The following is a 27,750-nucleotide window of genomic DNA, read 5'->3' as shown; positions in this document are numbered from 1 at the left end:
TAAATATTTTAATCTGTTGTACAAACAAATCGCATTGAAAAGGGTGTATCGGGTTTGATTTGTGTGCAACGGCAGCGGCTGTCTTACATTTGGTGGTACTGTCACCTTTTGTATTGGGAGGTTGCTGGTTCAAGCCCCGCAAAAGCCGAGCGAGGAGTCTATGCTGACACGGCTCCGCGGTTCTGGGTGATTGTTGCACTAACAGGATTGCAACCCTTCAGGCGAGAAGTTAATTCTCTCAGGAGAACCTAAAAATCTACAAAGACAAGCAACTGAGCTATCTTCGTGTCCTGTCTAATATTTATCCTTAATTCTTACTGCAACAAATAATCTGGTCTTTGCCACAGTGTTGTTTGTGGCAGCCCGCTGTGCATAAATCGTCTGTTGGGGCTCCGATTAAACAATGGGGACAATGTTTATGGAATCCCGAAACGGACATAGAAGTCCGGTGTCATCGGTGATTTGTCGTTGTTCACTGCCATTTCCGAGCTAGTCCTTTAAGCACAACAGAATTGAACATGTTCATGCAAAAAAAATCACATAAGCCATTTGTGTAAATATTTCCCATAAAAAGACAATAATTTATTTTCAAGTTTAAATGATGTTTTATTTGTATTTTTCCCACTGCCGTTGTTGCTACGCGGTTGAATTAATAGCATCAGTAACATTAGCGACGTCCGCATTGTGGTGGTTATTGTATTATGGGATTCGTGGTCTTCAAATGTTATCTACAGTATTTTGGAACAAATTTATCACTTTGGTTCATTGAGCGTTATTTTAATATCCCAGTAAAAAACCATAAGTGTGATACAAATATGAGAGCGAGAGAGAGAGATGTGATCTGCAAAGTAATTTAACAGGGTAGAATTCGCCTAGGAAGTGAGGGCTCGCTATAATATGAAGCGATTGAGTGGAAAATGAATGCTCAATATATTGTAGCTGACGCGGCTGTTGCTTATTTTGAATGGCTCTTCGTCTTTTAGGAAAGGATGTTTGCGGAGAAAGACAAGGCCGGCGGGAAGGCGATAAATGCGGAGACAAACAATATGCACCGTCTGGGAAGGAAGAGAGGGAAGGTCCTAACTCCGACTGGCGGAGCGCGGGGACGAGCTTCACCAAGAGATGAGTGGGGACGCGGAAACTTCACACGCCCAGGACGTTGACGGGAACGCGCAGTGCGTGGGGTGGAGCTGGGAGGCGGCGGCAGCGGATTCCCGGTGCAGCAGCCGGAGCCCAGTGACAGGAGGCGGAGGATGGGAGCGGTTGGCCCCAGCTCCTGACCGTCACTCATCCGTACCCGGAGCAGCGGAAGGTTGCGACAGGAGCAGACTTGTCACTATAGAAAAGAAAAATATCCGAATCTTCCACATAAATTCACCCCCCCACCAAAAAAACTGGTCCGAAGCAGTCGACACTTTCCGCGCTGCGGGGATGCCGTAAATCACGCAGGATTTTCCTTGCGGCAGAGCCAATTTTGAGGACGGAGTGAGCGGCTGTGGGCGCCGGGCTTCAGTGATGGGCGACACGATGGATCCGGGCAGAGAAATGAAGAAGACGTTCATTGTCCCTGCCATCAAAGCCTTCGATCACTATGATTTTTCCAGAGCCAAGATCGCATGCAGCCTCTCGTGGCTGGTGGCGAAGGCATTTGGGACAGGTAGGTGGCGCGCTGTGCGCTTCCGAGATGGGAATGCAGCAGAGAGAGAGACAGACGGCCGGCCCTCTTTCCTACGACACATCAGCACACTGTAAACTGCCGTGCCTTCTCATTACACGCGGCTAGTCTCCGCCACCTTCGAATTTTAATTATGTTAAAACATCGGACGTTTTGTTAAAAGAACCGTATAGACATTTGGCCGGTTCTGACTTAATAGGAAGGTTGCTGGGTCCTTATGCCCCAAAGTGAAGATCCCATTTGATCCTTTCCCATGTGCTGTATTCGTATGTTTTAGGAATGCATAACTAGTACATGGATATGTTGTTTCTATACAGATCAATCAACAACCGACACAATGTGTCCACAATTTTTCTTCTGAGATGGTGGTCGAGTACTCGATTTATTGACAAGATTATAATTATTCTTCTCTATGCCTGAATTTTGTTAATTGTTTGCTTTTTAATTTATCAAAACGCATGACATGTTAACTCTATGGCATTAACATGAAAATACGGTTAACATTTATTTATATATAAGTGTTTTAACTGTGCTATGTTTTATTGCAAATGCCTAAGGGCAGGTAAGACAAGGCCAAGGACGTGTAAAGGTAATGTTTCTGTATCATCTGCAATGAACATTCGCGCAGGAAAATTCATCTGCGTTATTTGCACTCATTGTTGTAAAAGTGTATGGCTATCTTGAAAATCAGTGAGGTAGAGCACTAAGTGAGAGCGAGTAGTGCCGATGTTGACCAAAAATAGGGTCAAGATTTAGTTACTTTGATGGGTTTCTTGATAAGCCTTGACAATTCAGGGCAGTGTGGACACTTCCTCCCGTAGAACTATTGTTTGGTGATCAGCTCCGCGTTGAGCGTTGCCTGATGTGGGTCAGGAGAGCTCTCTGACATGGGACTCCCTGCCACACCAGCTGCAGTTGAAGGCTGTGAACTGCAAAGCGCAAAGTTCGATGGATTTTGTTTCGTCTGGGTGGCTTTCTCAGCTAGTCAGGCTTTCCATTCTTTCTTGTCTGTTCTGAAGCTGTCTTGAATAGTTAGACTCTGGAGGTCCAGGTCATTGACAGCCTTCATATCCCTAATGACCTTGTTCCCAGGTGTCTTCATCATCAAGGTACTGAGAGGAGGCCATTATCTAGTGGTCAGTTCAACATACAGGGTATGTTTGGAATGATCAGAACTTTGTTCTGCCAAGAGTTGCCAAGAAAGTGTCTGAAACAGCAGAGGTGGACACTTACTTACAGTGTGAAGTGGTTCATTTTGGTAGGTCAAATTTGAAGTCAGAATATAATATTAATGGTAAGACTCTTGGCAGTGTGGAAGATCAGCGAGATCTTGGGGTCCATGTCCATAGGACACTCAAAGCTGTTGCACAGGTTGACAGTTTTATTGAGAATGCGTGTGGTGTGGTGGCCCTCATCAACCGTGGGATCAAGTTCAAGAGCTATGAGGTAGTGTTACAGCTATATACAGTTCTGGTCACCTCATTACAGAAAGAATGTGGATACCATAGAGAGAGTGCAGAAGAGATTTACAAGGATGTTGCCTGGATTGGGGAGCATGCCTTATGAGGATAGGTTGAGTGAACTCGGCCTTTTCTCCTTTGGAGGATGAGAATTGACTTGATAGAGGTGTATAAGATGATGAGAAGCATTAATTGTGTGGATAGCCAGAAGCTTTTTCCCAAGGCTGAAATGGCTAACACGAGGGGACGTAGTTTTAAGGTGCTTGGAAGTAGGTACAAAGGGGATGTCAGAGGCAAATTTTTCACACAAAGCCTGGTGGGTGCATGGAATGCACTGGCAGTGAAGATGGTAGAGGCGGATACAATAGGGCCCTTTAAGAAACTCTTAGGTAGGTACATGGAGCTTAGAAAAACAGAGGGCTATGCAGTAGGGAAATTCTAGGCTGCTGCTAGAATGGGTTACATGGTTGGCACAAGATTGTGGGCCGAAGGGCCTGTAATGTGCTGTAGATTTCTGTGTTAAGTCTTTTCCAATGTCCTGTATGCCAGTCAGTGGTGTAGTGGCATCAGCACTGGACTGTGAGGTCATTTGAATCTGGCTGGCTCCTTGCACCCTTTCCATCTAGTGCTGGATTGAGTGTCAAGCTAGCAACTAAGCCTTGTTTTAAAAAAAACAGACAAACTGCTGAAGAAATGGCAAGGTTGCCACCACCCAGTGTGCCACAGGGCGAGGAGAGGAATAACAACAGCTTGTGCGCTGTGTGCACGGTAGATGCTTGTACTAAAGTCACCAATTTGGTGAACTTGCAGTGCCGTTCTCTTAGTCATTTATGATCAAAACTGTATATTATCAAAGTATCTGTACTGTATACAACCTTGAGATTCATCCTCTTGCAGGCAGCCACTAAAGAAGGAAACACAATTAAACCCCTTTTATTAAAAAAAACACCTTTTGTGTGGGGGGAAAAAAGAATAAATGATGCAAACAATAGAAAAGTAAGCAACTAACAGACAGAGCATTAACCACGGAGTTGCTGAAAGTGAGTCCACAGTCATGGAGCCAGTTTAGCCCTGTGGTGAGTGCTGATGGTTGTAGGTCACGGTTGTAGAGTCACTTCAGCACTGAAACCCCTTGATCAAATTGTGCAAATAGTAAAAAAGAACACATGGAACATGAACGGCAGTGACTCCACAGCTGTGGTGCCCGTTCAGCGCTGGGGCGAGAGAAACCAGCGCAGCAGCCCAGTGGATGCAGGGCAACAACTGTTCCCGAACCTGGCAGCATGGGACCCAACACTCCTGGCACCTCCTGCCCGATAGTAGCATTGGGAAGAGATGGAAACCAGTCAAACACAGGTTCTCAAAAAGGAATTCTATTGTGTTTCCTTCCTTTGTGGCAGATGGCAATCAGCACCTGTTTGTTTTCCTCTCTCATCCTCGACGATTCTAATCTTGCTTGACGCTTTAATTGGTGCAAGGTAATGGAGACTACCACGGGTTTGTGCTCTGTCATCTGCATTGACATAGCGTCCACCCCTAGCAATGGCCACCCTGGTCCTACCTATATTCTCTGGAGTCTATAAATCATTGAATCCTTAGGTTGCTGTTGTTCCAAACTCTTTTGGAATGTGAATGGTTTAATTCATGTCACAAGATGATCCATAAATATCTTCACTTGAATTTTTTTCTTGCATAGGTAGGCTTTTCAAGGAAATTTATTGATACAAAAGTTTATTTGCTTCCAATACAGATTTTTGTGTTGGGTTAGGTGACTGTGAGGACATAATGTAGTATAACGTTTATGTTGCCATAACGTTTATGGCAACATTAATTCACCGGCTGGGTTTTTGGTTACTTCCCTTAATATCTCCTCTTTTGGTGGATTGGTGACAACTTTTGTTTCGTAATGTTTCTATGAGGTTTCATAGGAGCAATCTAGTGTTTATTTGAAAACATAAAAGAACTGCAAGTGCTAGAAATACAAAATAAAGAGAAAGAAAATGTGCTGAAATCACACAGCAGATCAGGCAGCATCTGTGGAAAAAGAACCGGAGTTAATGTTTCTGCTTGAAGCCCTTTCATCATAATCAGATTTGACCAGACTCTGGATTCCTTTCTACAGATGTTGCTTGCATTCAATTCGGTGAATGCCTTTTGTGACATGTATGAAGTTTCCATTTTCAGAACTTCTAAACTCCAAAGAGAATTCCTTTTATGGGTGGTGGGGTGGAGATGCCTCTCTACCAAAGGAGGTGTAAGGTGCCCCTTCCCTCTCCAAGTGTGTAGGTCACCCTTGGGCAAGGTGTAGCACCTGCTTAGCCCCCTGATCATGGTCACGTGAAGCCAAGGGAACAGGTGGTGGATGGTCATATCAACAACTGGTGTATATCACAAGTCCTGGTTACGTGACCACTGAAGCCAGGTAAGCTATCTCTGAAGCATGTTGATAATGGCTGGGTCACCCATCTTGCCATTGCCTTCATCAGGGCAGTGTTTTTGCAAACCACTTCTGTAGAAAAAAATTGCTAGGAACAATCATGGTCATGGAAAGGCTATGATTGCCCATGTTATACAACATGGCATGTAACAAACAAACAAATTCCTTTTTAATAGAATTTAACTATTTGTTTAAAATTACCAAAGAAGCTTGATGAATATAAGTATCCTTCAAAGGCAGTGCCCATCCTTTCCTCGATTGCCTTGTTTAAAATTTTCTTGTTACATTCTTGCTCCTCCCACAGCACTGTAATGCCTCTGATTAAGGATATAGTGTTTGATTATGATCATCTCATTTCTCATTCTTGATCATTATGTAACCAATAAGATGATTAAACCTAGCATGCTCTTTCAGTTCCTCTACACTGTCCATCCATCTGATAAAATTAGAGAATCATTTCAACCGTTCCTCCAGTTAGAGAATCATTTCAACCATTCCTCCAGCCACACCCATTTTATTTCCTCTGCCTCCTAGGGATTTTTCCTTGGCCTCTTGCTGTATCTTGTCTAAGTGCTATCCATTGTAATCATGTACATGGGCAACACCCAGTTCCACTGTACCATCCCCAACTTTGACCTTTCACTACTCACATTATTTGGCAAACACCCAGTACTGACTTTCTTGATCTTGCCAAAAACTACCTGAATGTGAAGCAATTGCTCACAACTTTCATGGAATAATTTGTTAAGGTTCAGATTTTGTATCATTACCTATTTTCCATTCTGTGATGCTCTAGACCATGGCTCTTGCTTTAGCTTATTTGCTGATGCAACCATCATCCATTGTTTTATTACATTGTTTTATGTTTTATTGTTTCCAATGGAAAGTTTATTCCAATGCAAATCTGACCAATCTCCCTCATTTCACATTCTGTTATCAAAATTTCTACTTCCCTGGTCCTAACACACTCATGTTTTATTCAGTTGTCTCCCATATGCTTGCTGATCTGTGTTGGCTCCTAGTTCAATGATGTTTTGAGTTTTAAAATTTTCATCTTCACTTGCATATCCTTTGATACATCTATCACTGTGGTTTGTTCCTCTTCTAATTCTGGGTTCTTGGTCAGCCTGAAAGTTAATTGCAGTGTTATCTTTAAGCTCTCAAACCACTCTGCTAATGGTTTTTGATTCCTCAACCTCTCTTTCCTTCTTTCTCTTTATCCCTTTAGAATTTTCACTCTGTCCAAGCACTTAACCATCTTCCACACTATTTCCATGTGTGGATTAGTATTCAGATTTGTTTGTAAAGCATTGTAGGATGTTCTGCTCTATTAAAGGAACAAAGGCTATCAATTGTTTCATTAAAATAAGAGAAATTATTTTCAATCTGTCACTCAAGTGCAACCTGATTAAAAGGTTGTATGAAGGTTGTAAAATTGGTGTTATACGTGCATAAATATGTTTGCATAAAACATTCCTGAAACTGTAATCAAGTAGGTTTTTTTCTCCTTTGCTGATAATGTTTTATTTTGCTATTTTAGTACACTTCTAACAAGTTTCTTTTCTTTCAGCAACTTGCCTGACAAATTTCAGATCACTGCATTTCCAGCCCTTGATAAACATATAATCTTCTTGATTTCCATCATCTCTGGAGTCCACATTTGAAGCAACCTCCTTTGATGGGATGGTTTTGTACCAAAGTTCTTGACTCACTAAAAGTTTAAATATTCTCAGGTTAGATCCTGAACCTAGTTCAAATTAAATTAAAAATAAAATAGACATAATTTACCATGAAGGCATCAAGTTCTGATCTTCATTTGTAGATGATTTAAAAATGAATGACTGGAAGCTTGCTTGCATTTCTGGAAATACTTTTACTCGGCAGTGTTCTTGCTTCTGAATCAGAAGACTGAATTAGGTTATTATTGCTCTAGATTCTTGAGTACAAATATGGGTTCACAGATGAAAGTGGCATTTTTCAGATGTCATTAAAGCAAGATCCGTCTGTTCTCTCAGATGGACATTAAAAGATGCCATGGCTTTAATTTGAAGGCCAGGAGAATTAATTCCTAGTATTTTAACTGATGCCTTTCCTATGTATTCGTCATTACAGATTATCTGGACTTACTGCTTGTAGAAGATTGCTTTGGGTAATTTGGATGCCTATATCATAATGTGTTGTAGATTTCTATGTTCTATGTGGAGCCTGCACGTCAGCAGTATTTCATTGGATTGAAAACCCATTGGGCATGCTGAAAATATTTTTTTTCACCTTATGACATTTTTGTTTTGTTGTTCTCCAAAAAAGTATCTGAAGATGAAATGATAACTTACTTTAATCCTTTTCGCTCCTTATGGAGCATAGGGCCTCAACAAAAGTCCTCCACTTCCTGCGATCTCTAGCAGATGTTTTTGCAGTCTCCCAAGTTTGGCCGGCGGCTTTCAGTTCATCCAAAAGCCTACACCTCCAGTTTTGCTTTGCGCAACCTCTTCTTCTCTTCCCTTGTGGATTCCATTCGAGTGGTTGTCGAGTGACATTCGGCTGGCTCTTCCTCAAGGTGTGGCCAACCCATCTGCACTTCCTCCTCCTTATCTGGAATACAATGGGCTCTTGGTTTGCTCTCTTCCATAGGTCTAGGTCCACCCTCTTTCAATGCTTCTGCGGGAATGTTGTCTTCTCCAGCAGCCTTGCTGTTCTTCAGGATTTTCAGGGCTTTTTGAATTTCTTGCTTGGTGATTTCACCTATATTGATGTTGAGTGGGTCTCCAGGCTCCAGGTCAGGTGGGTTCTGTGGTGGTGGTCTATTCAATACTTCCTGGAAGTGTTCCTTCCATCTCGCCAGCTGATCTTCAACTGAAGTGAGCAGATGGCCTGTCTTGTCTCTAACAGGTCTGTTGAAATTGCTTTTCTTCCCTCTCAGAAGTTTAGTTGTCGTGTAGAGTGCCTTGAGGTCCACTTTACTGGCTGCTGTTTCTGCTTGCTCTGCTATTTCATTGAAGTATGACCTCTTGTCCTTTCTGAGCTGTTTCTTCACCTCCTTGGCCATCACGCTGTACCTGTTGGTGGTGATTTGTTTCTGTTTCCGGGTTCTGGCCTGATTCAACTCCTATTTGAGCTTTTTCCTCTCCTCCACCTTCTGCCATGTCTCGTCCCTGATCCAAGGTTTACTGTTGACTGGTGGTCTACAGTGGCCTGCTTGAAGGTAATCCAGGCGTGTTCTGCTGTTCTCTCATCTTGTTCCTCTATTTGAAGAGCCCCAAAGTGGTTTTGCAAGGCGATGTGGAAATCTTTCTTGTAGTTTTCTAACATCAAACTTTATTTGCATGTTCTGTTGCTTCTTCTTGGCTGACAGCTTCATCTTCAGCTTTGCAACAACAATATCTGCTCCTCTTTTGGCTCTCACATCTTGCATTGAACTTCTCCAGTGCTGGTGGACTATGACGTAATCAATCTGGTTCTCTGTTTGATGGTCAGGCGAGACTCAGGTTATCTTGTGGCAGCGTCGGTGATGAAAGAGGGTTTTTCCAGAGGTCAGTTCGTTGAAGGCACTGAAGTCGGTAAGGAGTTCTCCATTTTCATTCATATTCCCCAAGCCATTCTGGCCCATCTCTCTCTCCCTGCCAGTGTTATCGCTGCCTACTTTGGCATTCAGATCTCCCATGACGATCAACATATCTTGGTTAGGTACCTTTCCAACTACTGCTTGAAGCTGGGTGTAGGAGATCTTTTTCTTCTTCCTCTGCGTTGTTAGTTGAGGCGTAGCACAGGATAATGGATACCTTCTGGAATCTGGACTCGAACCTGGCTGTGATGATACGGTTGGACACTGGTTCCCATTCTGTCAAATTTCTGGCTGCTTCTTTGGACAACATCAGGGCCACACCAGCCTCATGCGGGTCTTCCTCTTTTTCTTTGCCGGAATAGAGCAGAGTTTCTCCTGTCTGCAGTTTGGTCTCACTAAAAGTATTCCGCCTTGCTTCGCACATGCCCAGGAGTGTGAGGTGGTATCGGTTCATTTCCTTCACTGCCTATGCGCATCTACCTGTCTCCCAAAGCGATCTCACATTCCATGTTCCGATGAGGATAGATTTCTTCTGTGAGAGCAGCTTTGGAACCTCCATTATGGTTTTCCTCAGGTGAAGGAGGGTTGTCAGCCCTGCAGCTTCCTGACGGGTTTGGTTGCAGCGCGTCATCAGCCTCCTGAATGGGGCCCTGCTTTTCCCAAGGTCTGGGTTAGTGGTTGACAATCTGTTGACGGTTTCTGTAACAATTGCTTGTTTTACGTGAATGGGTTGTTAGCCCATTGCACAACCCCCAACCTGGAGGACCCGGGGTTTCTGTCGGGGTCACCTTCCCCATGAAATGATAAACATCTTCCTTTTTCATCTCAGCAACATGGTTATGTAAGACAGATAGAGGTCAATATTAGTTTTCAATTTGGTGGCTTTTTATGTATGCAAATTTTTATAAAAATGATCTTGAAAAATATTTCATCTTAGTTTTTTATATAACTGTCCTTTTGGAAAATGAGCCTCAATTTCACAGTTCTAAAAGCAACATTAAAATGTGTGATGTTTGTGAGAGTTCGTCAGTATTTCAAATATATTTAGTTATTAAGGCTCCAAAAATGCAGGTGGTAAAAGAAGCTTTGGTGCCTAATTTAACAGTAATAAATCACAAATTAACTAGGATATATTGGAACAGGATACATTGCTATATATATCTCAGATTATGTTTGCATGATATTTTTTGTTATGCTGATTAGAGAGAACAGTTGAAGGTTTATGTCCTCCCTAATCATTTGAAGTAAATTAAAGGTGGGAGTTAACAGCCTCTTTCAGATATTCTACCGCATGGAACTAGAGTTCAGGAGAGTAAAACCAGAGTTTGAAAAATTTAAAGCGGAAATATTCAGAGGTGTACATTTTAATTGCAGTAATAGAGTTATTTAATATCTTTAAATCCAGTTTAAAGAATTAACACTTCATAAGAGCTGTATCAAACAAACATATAATTCAGGAGAGATATTAGAGCAGCTGAACAAAGCCTGGTGCAAGATGTAGATTTGAATGAACATCTTAAAGGACGAAATGGGTGAAGAAGCAGAATGATATTGGAAGTAGGAGCTGGGGGTTCAAAGTTTTAAAAATCTTAGCTGCTGAAGAAATATCTCCCACTAATAGACCTATCAAGTTCTAGGAAACACAATAATCCAGAATTGGAGGAGCATAGATGCTGTGTGCTGTGATAAACTTTGGAATTGTCAGTGTTCTTGTGAAAAGTTACCTGGTGTTTGGGTGTTGGTGCAGCAAGCATATGAAAATAAGAGGGAGTCAAAGAGGAAGTGAAGGTGTGAGCAGGGGAAGTAATTCTCTGGCTATGACTGGATAGATAAGAATCGAACGAGAGAACAGACCCATCCAGCACGGTGCAAGTAGAGCAGCTTTTTTGGAGGATGGAGTGGTTGATGTGTTAAAAGGCTGCATACAAGTGCAGAGAGGGGTTATTACTGTCTAAGTTCATTGGATGTTATCAGCTCCTTTGATCAGAGCTGTACAGTAGCAGGGAAGCTACCTGTTAACAAGTGGTTCAACAAGGAGCTCTTTAACATGAGTACAAAATTGGGACACTGCGGGATGTAGGTTAAATAGTTACTCTGCTGAGCAAGTGAGACTAGCACAGCAAACAATCTGCTGCAAGACCTCAGCAGATACCGTATTTGGGAGGAAATAAATTATTAATGTTTTTTGTTGAAATGCTGAATAGTACTTTTGCAGGATTTCAACCTGAAGCCTCAAGTTCAAGTTTAATTAACATTCAACCATACATGAATATCCAGGAATACAGCTAAATGAAACAGCGTCCTCCGGGGCCAAGGTACAAGGCATAGTACCAACAGTCATACACTGCACTAAGCAGATATAAAGTGGCAGTAAACATAGTCACACAAAAACGTATATAGCCAAGTTCCTGAGTGACATGTCCTGCAAATTGACGGTGCATGGGTGTTATTGGCAAGAACAAGCAGTTCTGAGCAGCCTGCAGACGAATGTATGCATGCACACATTTAATGCAGCTTGTCTTCAGCTGAGTGAACACTGGAAGGCAGCAATGATGGGAGAGGCCAGCCGCCAGCTCAGCATGAAATCCATGCTGTAGCTCTGACATCTCCTCTGGTGGACTGCTGCAACAGGCAAGACTGCAGCTTGAGCCCTAGTCCTGGTGACAGTCAGCGCCATGCGGCTCCTTTGCCTTCGGTCTCACCAATGAACAAGGGAAACAGATTTGCAGTATTTTACATTAACGAGCAAATGCAAGAGAAATGCCCAAGAAAATCACTTGTTGTTTGACTGCACACCACCTTGGTGCACCAGCTCTGATGCCTTTCTGTAACAGGCAGTAAAACAGTCCAGCTCTCCTGCCAATAAGCAGCTTGTTAACGGGGTAAAAGCTGCTGTACTTGAAGTTCTTAATGTCTGGCACTGTCTTGTGATCATAAAAAAGACGAGAACACTTTTGGTTGGTCCTCAAGAGGCTGCTGCTTCCGACCATGCCTCCACCTTGCACATCAGCTCTTTTCCGCCAGTAATGCTGCTCATCCTGTTCAGTTTCTGCAGCAGATTGCTTGTTGACTGCTGAGTTCTGCAGGTCGTGAGTTTTTTTCAAATGTTAGTGTGACGATTATGAAATATTCAGCAAAGATAAATACCAAGAAACTTGCACTACTGGAAAGTCAAATGATTGACTTTAAGAACAGTGAGTGCTTGGATTCATTTGCTTGGCAACGTATTGAAGTCTTTTATACACTTTAGATCAAGATGAATACAATGAAGGGAAAACTAAGAGGATGAAGCTAATTGGGTTACATAATCTTTCCTTCTCTGTGACCTCTAATACTGCTTGTCTGCACACCCAATTGCAACAAATGTGCTTTAGCCAAACTGACAGGGATAAACAGGAACAAACAGATAGATTTTCAATTTATTAACAAAAAATGTAAATGGCATCATTTTAATCTCAACATTGTAATTAATATATCCTGTGAATAATTGTTCAGAAGCTCTTTTTTACAGAACATTTTGTGTGAAAATGCATTTAGTTTTTAGCAGCATATGATTTCACATTTTTCAGTAATGAACAGAATGTCTTAAAATATTGCCCTTTTTTAATATACTCTAAGTAAAATTAAGTTGGAATAACATCTGATACATTGATCACATTTGTAACTTTTGTATTCATAGAAAAGAGAAATTAGCTCATCTGGAACAAATAGGGCAGTTTATAATATGGTGTCATTGCAGTTATTGGATATTAGCAATTATTTCTTGTCATAGTTAGTCCCGTTTGAATGCAATTTTATTCTTCCATTATGTTAAGCTTCTGTATAATTGGTTTTGGCTAACTTTTCAACCTTATAGTATTTCTACATAAGGTACTGTATTTATTTTAGTTTTCAAAGTTTGCCGATGGACTTCACTTTCTCAAGACAGATTTATAACATTATTTATTCTGTTTCAAATAATTTTCAAACTCTGATGGGACTGCAACTTTCTATTCCTTATATTGGGCCTGAACCTACTGGGAAGGGCAGTAGTTCAGTCTGGAACTGCTGAAGTTTCTCCACCCACTTCCCTTTCCCTCTCCCCATCCTCTTAAGTTTCGGGAAGTTCAAATCTCAGCTCACGCACAAAAATGCAGAGCTTGCTGTCTATTCTACACTGGGGCTTTAGCCAACTGAAGTGCAGTGTGAGAGAGCTCAACTTCCTGCAACATCTGATAGTTACTTTGTGGAATTTTCCTACCAAATTTGAGCCAGATTAGATCTGCCACAAGGGAGTATCAAGTCATTCATTGTGATGCAGAGAGTAAGAATTTGGCTTGATAATTTCGTGGATTAATTGAGTTTGTTTTCAGTTGTTTAAGAGCATTATAAATATTTTAATGTATTTTTCTTAAACTGTTCAATCAATTAATTAAGTTTTACATAGGCTTTTAATGCCCAGAACTTTCAGAAACATTCATTATCTTCAACAGGTTTGGAAGTCGATTAAGCCTGGTATACGGTTACCTGGTGGTTCTGGACCTCTTGTATGATGGCATTGGGTTGATTCATATAGCATTTGACCCAGCAGTTCTGTAGAAGGTGCTGTTATTGAATGAAGTGCTTTAGGAAAATGCCATGCCCAAAGCAGAAGTGTGGAAGAATTTCACCAAATAGAATGGGAATTTGTTATTTTAGGAAAAAAACTGGAATAATTTTCAAATGAGTTGAAATTAGAGGAGATTTGGAAAAAGTCTTGAGTTTATAAATATTTTTGTCAGTAAATGTCAAAAAAAATTCTTCCCAGTGATTGTAAGTGTTGAATGTTCTTGACATTTAAAATTTACTTAAATAATTTAAATGGTTAAAGAGTTCTAAAATAAAAAAAACACAAAACATTGTTGAATCAGAGAAAATAAAATGCTTTCCAGCTTTTTTGAGTCCTTTATGCAAATTACTGATTATGTCTTTGTTTTTATTATTAAGATCATGTACCAGAGGAACTTAGAGAGCCATTTTACACAGACCAGTATGAACAGGAACACATTAAGCCACCTGTTGTCAACCTGCTTCTTTCTGCTGAGTTGTACTGCCGTGCTGGGAGCCTGATCTTGAAAAGTGATGCTGCCAAACCACTACTAGGTCATGACGCAGTTGTACAGGCGCTCGCACAGAAGGGTCTTTATGTCACAGAGCAGGAGAAACTGGTGACAGAGAGAGATCTTCGCAAGAAACCTATTCAGATGGTAAGTCTTTGAAAGAGATCAAATTGCCTTTGAGTTGTTATGACACAAATGTACTTCTTTCTTATACTCTTTGTTATCTTAATTTGTCTTCAGAGCTAAGATTTGTATGAAAAATGTTATACAGGATTTGAAGCTATGGTGTATTGTATTGTGTGAAATTAGTTTATTCCATTTGCTTTTGTTTGTATTGTTGAGCAAAATGGATTATTTATTCATGTGCATGAAATTAGACTTATGTAGTTGTGGTTTTCAGACACATGCGGAGGCAGAAAGGTTAAGGCAATGGAGATACACTTCAATTATGATGATGGTACCAGTGAAAGAAACTGCATGTGGAAAAATAATTATTTTAACTCTTTTACTGACAAAGGGTTCTTGATTTTTTTTTCAACCACATGAATGAACCATATTGCTATACTCTTTGTATGCCACCTGGTCCTCCACCTTTGGCAGAAACCCAGAGTTGAGGAAGGGCCTGCCAAAGCTTATTCAGGAGAGAAGATGGTAAAATATTGTTGCTGTCCATCATTCTTGTTTTAAATTTCTTCATGGCTTAACTATCCTGTGATTTCTTTAGGCCCTCTTTTTCTTCAGGGTATCTTATTTATGCAGTTCTGTTTACTTAAGTATCCTTAATTTTAATCACTTCATGTTGGGAGCTGTGCCTTTAGCTGCCAGGGCCCAATTCAGATGCCCTATACTATGATCCTTAAAATGTGTCAATCTCCAACCTGCCCCAAGTGGACTGGAATAAAATTCTGCTTGATGACTGTCTTGACAAATGGCTCAGGATGAGCAATTACATTCAAGATGTTGCACCATGCTTTTATTAGCACCTATGAAGCTGATAGTTACATGCTAGAGATGTAAATTCCCTATTCAGCAGGACTCACTCTGGGTTCTGTTTGAAGATCTGGAGATTTCAGTTTAACCTTGATTCAGTTGTAAATGTAAGAATTCACTTCCAGGGGTGATGTAACAGCAAGGCTGTGAGGTGTTAAGGACTCCTAAAGATAAAGTCACTGTATTAAAGGATGATATCTGGGTGTGGGAGTGTTTTTGTTCAAAGCCAGTCATTTCAGTCGAAGACACTGTAACAGATGTTTTTTAAAACAGTATCCCAGGCCCAATTATCATCAGTTGCTTCATCAAATGTTTTAACATAAGGTCAGACCATTTTAAGCTCCCCCTATAATGAAATCTAGCGAGATCTGGATAAGTTTCAGGGCAATAAATGAAAAGATATTGTTACAAAAGAATTAGACATAATCTTTTAAATAGTCATCTCCTACAGTGTTCAGCAACATAATCATCACCAGGTCTTGCATCATTAGCAGGTGCCATCATTTAATTGAAATTTAGCCATTGGACTGCAGATGTAACTGAACTTGAACATCTACAAGTGAAACTGATAAATAATATTTTCATTTATTTCTATTGTGCACAATATTTGTAAATAAATGCATTACAAGATGGTTATTTGTTTGACAGTACGTTTTATATACTCCTGTTCTGTGGATGGAGCATATTGATTCTTTGTGAATGCCTGTGCAAACCAAGCCTCCTTTGTCAGAAGTGTCATACAGCAATAGAAGATTCATACACTGTTTTACAATATTTGTGTTTGTGAAATTGTTTTCTGGTTGGTGAAGTAATCAGGTTGCACTTGGCTTATGATATGGCAGCACTGAGTGTACTAGGAAGGAATGGATCATGAAAGATTCATCTCCTGAAACATAAAGGGATTAGCATTTTATTTGCTGGATTGATTTTTGTCGTCTGTGACTGGAATATACCCCAAATAGAAAGTAATTTTGTCTTGCCGTTGTTTCATGGATTCTCATTGATTCTTATTGATTCTTTGATTCAACAGAATTAAAGACTCCAGCACAAAAATCAAGTCAGGCGCAGCTTAATTCAATCAAATGATATTCTTTTCTGTGTCACTTTAGCTAAAGTGCTGAAACCAGTGTTAAGATAGGAAATAACATCTTATATAAGTCAATTGTTTATCTGTTAATTTAGCAAACAGTAATCTTTGTAACTTCCTAGAGCCAGCAAATTAGAGGTGAAGCCTATTGAATCCATGAAGATTGTTAATAATAGTGGTCCAGTTTATACCATTCTCTTCTTTTTTGTATACCTTTCAAGTGCTGTTTTAAGAATATAATTGAATCTGCTGTTACGTATTCAGGCAACAATAAATATATGAGATCGGCAAGGGTTTCTTATAACAAACAACACGTTTATTAAACACCGAAAACAAACCCCCCAAAAGTAAACAAACACTACCGTAACCGGAAACAGCTGCTGAGCGGCTGTTCAAACAGTTCGTAAAGTGATATTCCAAAACAGTTCTTTAAAGTGGTATTGCCAAAAGTTCGATATGCTCACAGTCCATTTAAAAGGAGAGACTTTATAGGACGATTTAGGTTCTCTCTCACGTCGCTTGCTTCGATCCCCGACGTCGAACTTCCCACGAAGAATTCACGAAACAGAACGGCTTAAAGGCACTGACCTTTTCTTCTCCACTATCCTCAATCCTTTCTAGTTAAACCTAGGGATTAACACGAAGATAGTCAACGAAATCCTTCCAAATATGGATCAAACAAAGGTCGCCCCCGTTTCACCGTAGAAAGCGATTCTCCTCGATCTTTAACTTCCGAACTTCCAATCTTCACTCTCCACTAATTCTCAAACTAACAGAATCATAAAGAACCTGCTGGCAATGACCTTTTAAACTTTAGGCATTAAATAAAAACTTCATCCTTCAACTAAACTGCGTCATCACTTCAAACACGCAGTGGCATGAAGTCAACTTGGCAAATCCAGCCACGAACTGCCCCTCCTCACAGGGTGGGGTCTACCTTTTATAACCTGTAAAAAAAACCCGTCACATGATCTCTACTGGCGGGAAAATGACGTCATTCCACCATCACAAGACCATCACCTCAAGTCCAGTACAGCTTCAACCCCAGTCACATGACAAGGGCTCCACTGTCATGTGTCACGAGTACGTAACACTGCTTTCACCCATATTTATCTTATCCCATGACGTCGGGTCTCAGTAGTAGTTATAGGTGACCAAACATAACATTGGTGACGAGGTGCTGTATTACATCGATGTGACAATTTCAGAAGACTTGCATGCAATTCTACAACAGCAGCAAGCTCAATTTGAGGCAGCCCAGCTGAAGGAATTGAAACCTTGACCAGCAGGTCACCAGTGAGTCCAACAACATCGGTGTCTTAACAGTGAGCAGAACTCGTGTGAGTCAGTGGTGCATCCGTTACCAACTTTCAGTTTGATGCTGCGTTGGGAGTTATGTTTGAATCATGGTTCAAATATCACAAAGATATATTCCAGGTCGAATTTGGCAGTAAAGGTGACTCATGGAAGACACACATTTTGCTCCGAAAACTGGGAATTCCTGAACACAAGCATTATTTCAAATTCATTCTGCCTAAGAAACCACTTGGCCTTTCATTTGACGAAACTGTCCAACAACTCCAAAGCATTCTTGGAGAGTGGTCGTCTCTCTTCAGTGTTCACTACCATCGCCTGAAACTCATCAAAAAAGATACTGATGACTTCATCACATATGTATGCTGGTGTCATCAATCACAAATGTGAAAAGTTCAAGCTGGGTAACATGATGGAATTACAGTTCAAATGTCTGATTTTTTTTTTGTGTGTGGACTTCAGGCACCTGGTGATGCAGAAATTTGCAAACGGCTCCTGGCCAGTCTGGAGCAAGTTCCTGATATGTCTCTGCAAGCTGATACTCGAGAACGTCAGCATTCGATCAGCTTGAAATATGATTCCAACCTGGTCGAACAGAATCATGTCAGTGCTGCTTCTGATGATCCAGACATCATCACTCATCAGCTCTCCAAGCGGACAAACACAGCTTGTTGGAATTCCGGTTCATGGCATTATGCAGGAAACAGCCAATACAAGAAACACTTTTGCAGCAAATGCTAATGGTTACAAAGAAGGCTTTTGCTATCCTTCACTGTCTTCTAGGTCAGTGAAACACAAGGACAAGAAATTTTAAAAGCCAGCAAAATCTACAAGGAATTTAATGGTCACATTCAAAGTTGACTTTGCCCTCCCAGGAGAAGTTAAATCAACTATTTATGAACAGTTAATTAGTCAAGCTACAACCTGATATGACTTTAGACATCACCATTATTTCCAAATGCACGTGGTGGGCAGTAGGGTCCCACTAGTCAAATCAGAATCAGGTTTATTATCACTGGCATATGATGTGAAATTTGTTAACTTAGCAGCAGCAGTTCAATAATCTAGCAGAGAGGGAGAGAAAAATAATAATAATAAATAAAATAAAATATAATAAATAAATAAATAAGTAAATCAATTATATACATTGAATAGATTATTTTAAAAATGTGCAAAAATAGAAATACTGTAGATTAAAAAAAGTGAGATAGTGTCCAAAGCTTCAGTGTCTATTTAGGAATCGGATGGCAGAGGGGAAGAAGCTGTTCCTGAATCACTGAGTGGGTGATTCAGGGTTCTGTATCTCCTACCTGATGGTAACAGTGAGAAAAGGACATGCCCTGGGTGCTGGAGGTCCTTAATAATGGACACTGCCTTTCTGAGACACCACTCCCTAAAGATGTCCTGGATACTTTGTAGTTTAGTACCCAAGATGGAGCTGACTAGATTTACAACCTTCTGCAGCTTCTTTTGGTTCTGTGCAGTAGCCCCCACCCCCATACCAGACAGTGATGCAGCCTGTCAGAATGCTCTCCATGGTACAACTATTGAAGTTTGTGATCAACTCATCTCACCACCTACAATCGTCGTGGCTATCTCTCAAGGTCGAAGATGATGGTCTTCGTTCCGTTTCCATAGAGCGAAGACACCTGTGTGTGTATTTGTTTAATGTGTACTTGATGTTGCATTCCAAGAAGCACACAATACTTCACAAATCAACCAACTGATTCCAATGGCATGGAAACCACGACGATTGGAGCTGATGGATTTGTTGCAGCCTTTCTCCACTTTCACAGCCGTTGAGTTTGAAGTAACTTCGTTCTCCTGTTCCACCATTGAGGTCTTGGTTGGATTGTTCTTTGGCAATAATGTTGACCTCACCCTCAACCTTACCGCCATGGGTGACCCTACCAGGAGCATAGCTCCAGAAGGCATCTTTCTTGAGATCTCAGGACCACGCAAGCTTCTCCTCCACAACAAGGTGACAATCCACGGAGATGCATCAGTGGAACACTCCAGCTGATTGGCCAGTTGCACTGCATGGTGAAGCTGAAGAGTAACCAAGTCAATGTGTGTGTTACCTAACGGACCAGCCAGATCTGAATGTCCTTGGTATTGACTGGATGGACAAATTTGATCCCTGGAGCATTACTCTGGATGAGGTCTGTACGAAGATATTGGCCATTTGGATCATGTCATTTGATGCCATGCTACCATCAATATGTGAGACTGTACAACGATTACAACAGCACAGTGCAGCAGTGTTTCAAGAAGGTTTTGGTTGCTATACCAGACTGCAAGCAGAACTCCATCTCTGTCCAGGCACAAAGCCAGTCTTCTGTCCCAAAAGACCCGTACCATACACAGCCTTACCAATCGCGGTGCACGAGCTGGGCCGCCAGCAACAAACCGGTGTGATCAAAGCTGTCAGCTACTCGTGTTGGGCAGCTCCAATAGTCACGATAAAGAAAGCCAACAGTACTGTGAGGTTGTGTGCAGGCTTCTCAGCTGGTCCTAGTGTAGCTCTGGAGACACAGCCGTACCCATTACTGGTACTGGTAGAAGTCTTTGCCAAACTGAATGGTGGTCGCTATTTTGTGAAGTTGGATTTGGCTGAAGCCTACCCCCAGGTAGAAGTGGGGAAAATTCACAGGAGCTTCTCGCCATTACAAGACATAAATGGTTGTATTCAATCCTCCTTTTGCCTTTTTGGGTAAGGCCAGCTCCTTCAATTTTCAAGCAGCTTATGGACAGTGTTGCTGCTGACCTCCATGACTTCATTGTGGTGGGCATGGATCAGGCAGATCTAAGCAATGCCTGGTCTACACTTCAAACAAACTACAAAAGTTTGGATTGTGAGGCAGAGAAATGCAGCCTCCTGATGTCTTCAATCAGGTATCCGGTTGTCGCCCAGAAGCCGACAACATCCCTGCTATCTTAAAGATGTCTCCACCATCAGATGTCAGCACCTTATGATCAGTTTTGAACACCATCAGTCATTATTTAGCATTTCTCCCAGCAATGCACCCGCCACGTGGAAATGGTCCGTACAATGCCAAGAGGCTTTTGATCAGGTGAAGAATATGCTGTCATCCAACCTTTTGGTGCATTTTAACCCAGAGTTGTCAATCATTGTCGCAACAGATGTGTCCAGCTATGGGGTGGGAGCTGTTATATCCCATATCTTTCCTGATGGTTCCAATAAAGCTGTTATGCATGCAGCCCAATCACTGACCACAGCAGAAAGGAACAATGGACAAATTGAGAGGGAAGCTCTGGAAATCATCTTTGCTCTGAAGAAATTCCAAAAAATGTTTTATGGCAGACACTTCATTCTGTTTATTGATCACAAGCCACTGTTGTCCATCTTCGGGTCTAAGAAAGGCGTCCCACTGTACACAGTTAACCATTTGCAAAGGTGGGCAATGATGGAATTGGCCTAAAAGGTTGAAATCAAGTACACATCAACCCAGGAACTTGGTCAGGCAGCTGCCCTCTCCAGACTGACGAATCAGCATAAAAGCCCTGGCAAGATATTACGTCCTTATGCAATTAGTGTACTCAGTGCTCTATGGCAGCAAAGAATGCAAGCAGAACCTCAAGCTACCAGATCTTGGAATTGAGTACATATTGACTCCATTGGCCCAATCATGGGTGTACCTAACTTGTCCTGGTTGACACCTATTCCAAATGGCCAGAAATATTATCTATGAAGTCAACATTGACAGAGGCTACCATTCAACAGATGCTGCAGATCCTCAGTGCTTTGGGAGGTCAGAAACACCTGTTTCTGCCAATGGCACTCAATTCAATTCACAGCAGTTTTCTGCTTTCTGCCAGAACAGTGGGATTTTCTGCATTCATTCACCCCCATATCATCCACAGTCCATAGGCAAAGCAGAGAGGTTTGTAGATACCTTCAAACTGTTGCTTCCAAAACCAGGAGGGGAAGGAGCGTCCACCAAGGCTGTCAACACATTTCTGCTTGCATACTGAATTACACCGTGTCCAGGCCTCGAGGGGAAGCCATTGGCTGAAGCGCTTTTGGGAAGAAAACTGCACAGTGTTGGATGTAATGCTGCCACAGCTGCCAACATCTGAGGCAGCAGATGGTCAGGTGCACAAAGGTAGCCACACAGACCTTGGTCAGTGGGTGAAGTCATTCAGGCCTGGAGCTGCAGTGTGGGTCAGACAGTATCGCAATGGGCAAGACTCCTGGGTACCAGGTCAGGTTGGCAAACGAAGGGGGTAAGTGATCTACAAAGTTATCATAGACGGACATCACTGGCGTTGCCACATCAACCAGTTGTGACCACTGGGCACAACAAGCTTTTCAGACACATCATCAAACACAGAGCTGGATCTTCATCTCCTCCAGGAAGGGTTTGATTTAGCCCAGCTGAACTGATCACCAGCCCCAGCACAGTCGTAAGCAACATTGTAACAAGGAAGTGACAGCCTGCAACTACTAGGAAGATCTGGTCACCAGCATAAGCCGGTTGTTCCTATCCGTTTTAGCCCTCAGCTCAAATCCATCTTCAGGAGGTTGGTATTGGGGTGAGCTGGCTCAACTAACACCTATTGGTCAGAGACGACCAATTTCAGTCTGACTTTCACCGATTGGTTATTGTTTGTATCAACATTTTGAATGCTCTTGGGTAAACCATTTAAATAGTCGCGCTTTGGAATGTACTGTTGAGTTCTGGGTTTTGAGATTCTTGTGGCTTTGTGGCTTTACTGAATAAAGGTTATTTCATGTTCCAGCTTTGTTCTGTCATCTGGCTTCGGGTCTCATAAGTCGTTATAGGAAAGTGAACACAACATATAATTAGTTTTGTTAGAATAGAGTAATTTCCTGTCTTTGGATACAGGTACTCATTAGGGTGACGTGACTGCATGCCTCACCTCAAACTTCTTTTGAATGACCTTTTATCTTTATGCACGTCCATGTTGAGAAGCCAATCTTGCCTGTTTGAACTGATCAGTTTCCAGACCACTTGTCAAATGCACTGTCTTGGTTTTCACATCAGCGCCTTGTGATTCCAAAGTTGCTCACTCAGTGTGTCAGTTCATTCATTCGAATGTTAGCCAATATCATTTCCTTTTATGGTAAGTATTTAAACGTGTATGCGTAAAGATGCCTATTAATGTTTTTAAAACATTAGTCCTATTATTTAATTGGGCAGAATATTGGTTACAAAAGAGATCTTTTGTATTTCATGGGTGCTCCATGCCTTTATCCCTCATGGACAATGTACTGTTATTGCCTCATTCCGTGAGATTGCCTCTAAATATTACATACACTTTGTGAATAGCTGTTTAGTATGAAAGTGCTCGTGTGCAACTGTGCCTTACATATAATGTGAGGCTGAGACAATTTCATTAATGATGACATTCATTAGTAGCAAATGCAATGGAAATCTAAAATGGAGAATAAAGAACTATTGAAGCCAATTAAAAAAGCAACTGATACAAGTCAAGTGAATAAGTACTTGATGGGAAAATAAAACAGCATGAAACTGGTTGGACAGCTTTACCAAAGAGACAGCCGAAATATCACTTGAGAATCAGAAGCAAGAAAATGTGCTTTGCACATTCTTAAAATTAAAGTCATCTTTGCAAGCATTCTTGGCCTGAAGCTGGAATGTGGCAGTGTTTTCACTTGTAAAGCAAACTGCTGATTGAGCTGTTTGCATGAACTGATTTATGACTGCCGAGCGTACCTACCATGGATCATAAATGTGTAATGAAACCTTTTTTTTTCAAAGCATTTTAAGTTAAAGGTAACTGATCAGGGTGCTAGGGTTGGAAAGATGAATTGTGTCTGGTTAAAACAATGGCAGCTGATAAAATATTCATTCTTGGGAATTGGGTGGCCCCAGGAAAGGCACCATTCACTCTCCAGCCCTCAGTACAGCCTATGTGCCGCAGCACTTCTGATGAACAGGAGCGTGACTGACTTTGAGGAAGAGATTAAAAAATTTCCATGCCCCTTGCTTTTCTACATACAGGTAGTCCCTGAGTTACTGACATCTGACTTACAGACAAATCATACTTACGAACTGACGAAGGAGAACGCCATCCGCCATTTTAAGTCATTGCCGTTGACACTGTGTTGAGTGTGTAACTTTGTATTTGGTTAAATTTTTCTTAGCAAGATTCACCCTGACCCCGGCCCCCCATTCCGGTCGGCTGGTGGCGCAGTGAGATCAGTGCTGGGCTGGAGAGTGGAGCTTCCCGAGTTCAGTCCAATGACAGACTGCTCCCGTGCCGGGTCGATGTCGATCCAGTGACTCCCGTACCATCCGTGCTGGGTTAATGTCAAGCGCGCAACTCAACCTCATAAAAAAAACACAGCCACCTCCAGTGTAAATTCCCACGCGGAATATTGTGGAGGATCAAATACCCAAACCCAGCACAGCCCCCACTTGTCCCATTTAACCTGTTTCATTGCGGTGGTCTTTTGGACCCAGGGAATTCAGTGAGGTGGTCCTTAGGACCCAGCGGACCTCGGGAGCCGGTGCAGCTCTGGACCTGCTGCCCGCAGTGTTTCTGTTCCATTGATGGGAAGCGATCGAGATTGAAAATAAAGTGGAAATAATAAAGCGTTTGGAAAGAGGTGAAACGCCATCGGTCATTGGAAAAGCAATCAACTATCAGAACAATTTTAAAGGATAAAGTGAGAATAATGAAGCATGTGAAAGGCCCTGCCCCAATGAAAGCTACAATTATTACTAAGCAACGCAGTGGTTTAATTATTGGAACACATACGTTTCTTAAGTTTTTTTTATATGCATAGAAAGGTAAAATGTATACTGCAGTATATACTAAGACAAATGTTTGACTAACTGGCGCTAAATAATACCGGATGTACTTGTTCCGACGCGTACAAATCCGACTTAAAGACAGACTCAGGAACGGAACTCGTACGTAATCCGGAGACTGCCTGTAGAAGAGGTTGTAAACTTGAAAGGTGGCTTGGCTGTCTACTGCTGTGCATCTCGTGGGGAAAAAGTTGGTATTTTTCAGAGAAAGCACACGTATTTTTATCATTCTTGGCACAGGGCATCAAGAGGTGGTTGAGGTTTTTTCTTGATCTGTTGCAGTCCACATGGTGAGGATGTTCTGGGAACACTATGGGTAAGTAACCTTAAGGTATTGCTGTAGTAACATAGAAGGACATGTCTTCTGATTAACATGAAGATGGTTACATTATGACATTCGGGCAACGCATTTTGAAACAGCACCACAGCAGCCATTCAGACCATTGGGATTTGCTGGCTGATTGGCAAAGCTGTCCAGTTGGTTCCATGATGTTTTGTTCCCCCATCAAGGAGTTATCCAATTCACTTGTCTCAGTTATTTTTAAATTAACTTTAACAGTAGTTTGTTTCCTACTTTAGATTTCTATTGCGTTTGCTACTATATCAAGAGTCTTGTGTCCCTAAACATCATCTTTCCTTGCTTTTGTCCCTACATTTTTAATACAGTGGATTCTGGTTAATTGAGACACATTGGGACCAGTATATTTTGGCCCAGTTAAGCAGTTGCCTCAATTAGCCAGTTTCATGGAAATAGTTAAAAGGATATAAAACAAACGGAGTAACAAATTATGTAACTATAAAAACTTTGTTTGTTCCTAATAATTATCAATGGAGGAATTCATTCAGCGTACACTACCGCGTTCTTTTGATTGACCATAAATGAACAGCAGTAGTGCAGACACCCAGTACGGATGATGGACTGCCTTCAGACAATGCTCTCAGTGATTGCATCCTCCAAGTCTTCATTTTCATTGTAACATTCAATTTGGTTGTCGATACCTTCAAATTCTTAATAGTTCCTAACTTGATGAAGTGGTGAAATCGTTTCATTTTCACTCCCGGCCTTTTTTAAAAAAAAAACTTTTCCAAACACGAATGCTTGAAACCGCAATGAGAAAAACAGTTCTGATTTGTCTTGCTGCTTATTTTGTGCTAATTACGAGACAGAAGTCACTGATTTTTTGAACACAAATACACACAACTGATGCTATTTAACAACTGTTTGCTCTAAGCACAGTGTAGTGTCTAACAGTCACACAAGTGCACATGACTGATGCTAGTTAAAAACTGTTCAACAAATGTGCCCTGCCCTAATTAAGCGGAACGGTGTCCCAAATAAAGGAAGGGTATCCCGGTAATTTTCTCCATTAGCTTTTGTTCTCTTAAGAGTTTTTATAAATATTCGATTTCCCTGATTAGTTGACAGCCCAGTTAACCAGAATCCACAGTGGAATTTTGAAGGAATGGTGGCTTTTATGTACTTCCTCCTTCCCCCATTCAGTCACATCACGAGAAGGTAATTACTCAGTGAACTACCTCATTTTTCCCAAGTTCATATTTTGGATAGTGGACAGCATTGCCAAAGCCACTTACCTATTGGCCATTCCTAATTACGCCTGAGAAAATCTTGGTGAGTTGCCTCCTGAACCACTGCTGTTCAACACAAAAAGATATACTAACACTGGAGACAATCCAAAGGAGATGAACTAAATTAATTCCTGATTTAAGAGGATTGCCTTACACCAGTGGATGAAGGAATTTCATACCAAAATTCAGGATCACTTGTTCGATCATCAATCTCTTTTACATCTAAATCTGCTTATAAGAAAGCCATTTGTTTTCTTTTAACCATAGAGCGTGAAGTAGGCTCTTCTGGCCCTTCGAGCCATGCTGCCCCAGCAACCCCTGACAAACCTGATTAATCTGCCTGGTGTGTCTCTAGACTGTGGGAGGAAACCAGAGCACATGGGGAAGCCCTCATGTGCTACGGGAAGAATGTACAGCGGCTCCTCTCAGAATGACGCCGGAGTTGAACTCTGAACTCCAGAACGACGCAAGTTGTAATAAAGATAATCACGAAGCTACCACAGCGCCCATTTGGTCTATTGGTCTTTGCCTACTCTGAGCGGAACACTCCCTTCAGTTCCATTCCCCCTCTCTCTACTTTCCCGGCAGCCTTGCATCTTAGCTTCTCTCTCAACTGCCATGGGATCAAGGATGACTTCAGAATCAGGTTTAAAACCGCTGGCTTATGACATGAAATTTGTTGTTTTGAGCAGCAGCAGTAAATTACAATAGATAATTAAAAATATAAATTATAATAAGAAATATACAGTGGGTTCTCGTTACTTGGGACACATCAGGGCCAGTACATTTTGGCCCAATTAAGCAGCTGCCCCAACTAGCCAAAATTTTATGGAAGTAGTTGAAAAGGCATAAAAAAAGACAAACTACCATTTAATTGGGTAACAAATTGTGTGTTTAAATGAAATACAGAAAAGTTAGAACATTACCAGCGCTAACTGGTGGTTATCTGTAGTATCCGATGATCTGTGCGGGAGAGTTTTTAAAGTGGAAGAGCTGTAACACTGGGGCAGTTCTGCTTCCTTGACCTCAAAAGTCCGGGTCCAGTGAGATGGGTAGACGTCACAACTGGGATCTTCTCTGATTGCAGTGGATGACCATGACTACCTCTGCACCTCGTCATGCTCTTCGCTCACCGTGTAATGTTGCAGAACCACCTTCCTGGCCATTGGATCTCACTGTAGATCTCTTCCACCCAGTCCGTCAGAGCTGACCTTGCATGCTCGGACCAGCCTGTCCCTGTCTCACTGGAGTATGAGATCTGCTGGCCTGGTTGCTGTTGCATGCAAATGGCTACTTGGAGCCACAGGTGAGAGCTAGGTGTCTGGTGGGGAGTAAAGGTAACATTCAAGATGATTGTCGACACATTCAAGATCTTTGTAGTCCCTAACTTGTTGAAGTAGTGAAATCGTTTGATTTTCACTCTCAGACATTCCTAACATTTCCAAGTCTGAATGCTTGAAACCATAGTGATCAAAACAGTTCTGAATTGTCTTCATGCTTATTTCTTGCCAACTATCAGTGACACAAATGACTGCTTTTTGAACACGTAGATGCACAATTAATGTTCTTTTAAAAACTGTTCACTCGAAGCACAGTGTAGTGCCTAATGGCCACAGTAGGTGCACGCAATAGATACTATTTAGAAAATGTTTGGTAACTGTCTCCTGCCCCGGTTAGTGGCATATTGTCCCAAATGAGCTGCTGCCCAATTAACCAATGGTCCAATTAACCAATGG

The 27,750-nt window shown here is 41.6% G+C and overlaps 1 protein-coding gene across 3 annotated transcripts in view; it reads left to right on the top strand.

Moving 5' to 3' along the window:
• Positions 1 to 1,190: 1,190 nt before the first annotated feature.
• camsap2a (calmodulin regulated spectrin-associated protein family, member 2a) overlaps positions 1,191 to 27,750 on the top strand; it is a 169,332-nt gene continuing 142,772 nt past the window's right edge. For all 3 annotated transcript variants that reach the window (XM_059984671.1, XM_059984670.1, XM_059984669.1), the window contains exons 1-2: positions 1,191 to 1,657; positions 14,100 to 14,359. In XM_059984671.1, the coding sequence (XP_059840654.1) occupies positions 1,516 to 1,657; positions 14,100 to 14,359 (402 nt within the window). In that variant the 5' untranslated portion in view covers positions 1,191 to 1,515. The remainder of the gene's footprint in view (positions 1,658 to 14,099; positions 14,360 to 27,750) is intronic.

This window comes from Hypanus sabinus, chromosome 11 (genome assembly GCF_030144855.1).
Source record: "Hypanus sabinus isolate sHypSab1 chromosome 11, sHypSab1.hap1, whole genome shotgun sequence".
Lineage (NCBI taxonomy): Eukaryota > Metazoa > Chordata > Chondrichthyes > Myliobatiformes > Dasyatidae > Hypanus > Hypanus sabinus.
Note: the sequence above shows the minus strand (reverse complement) of the source record. Positions and strands in the feature narration are given on the sequence as shown.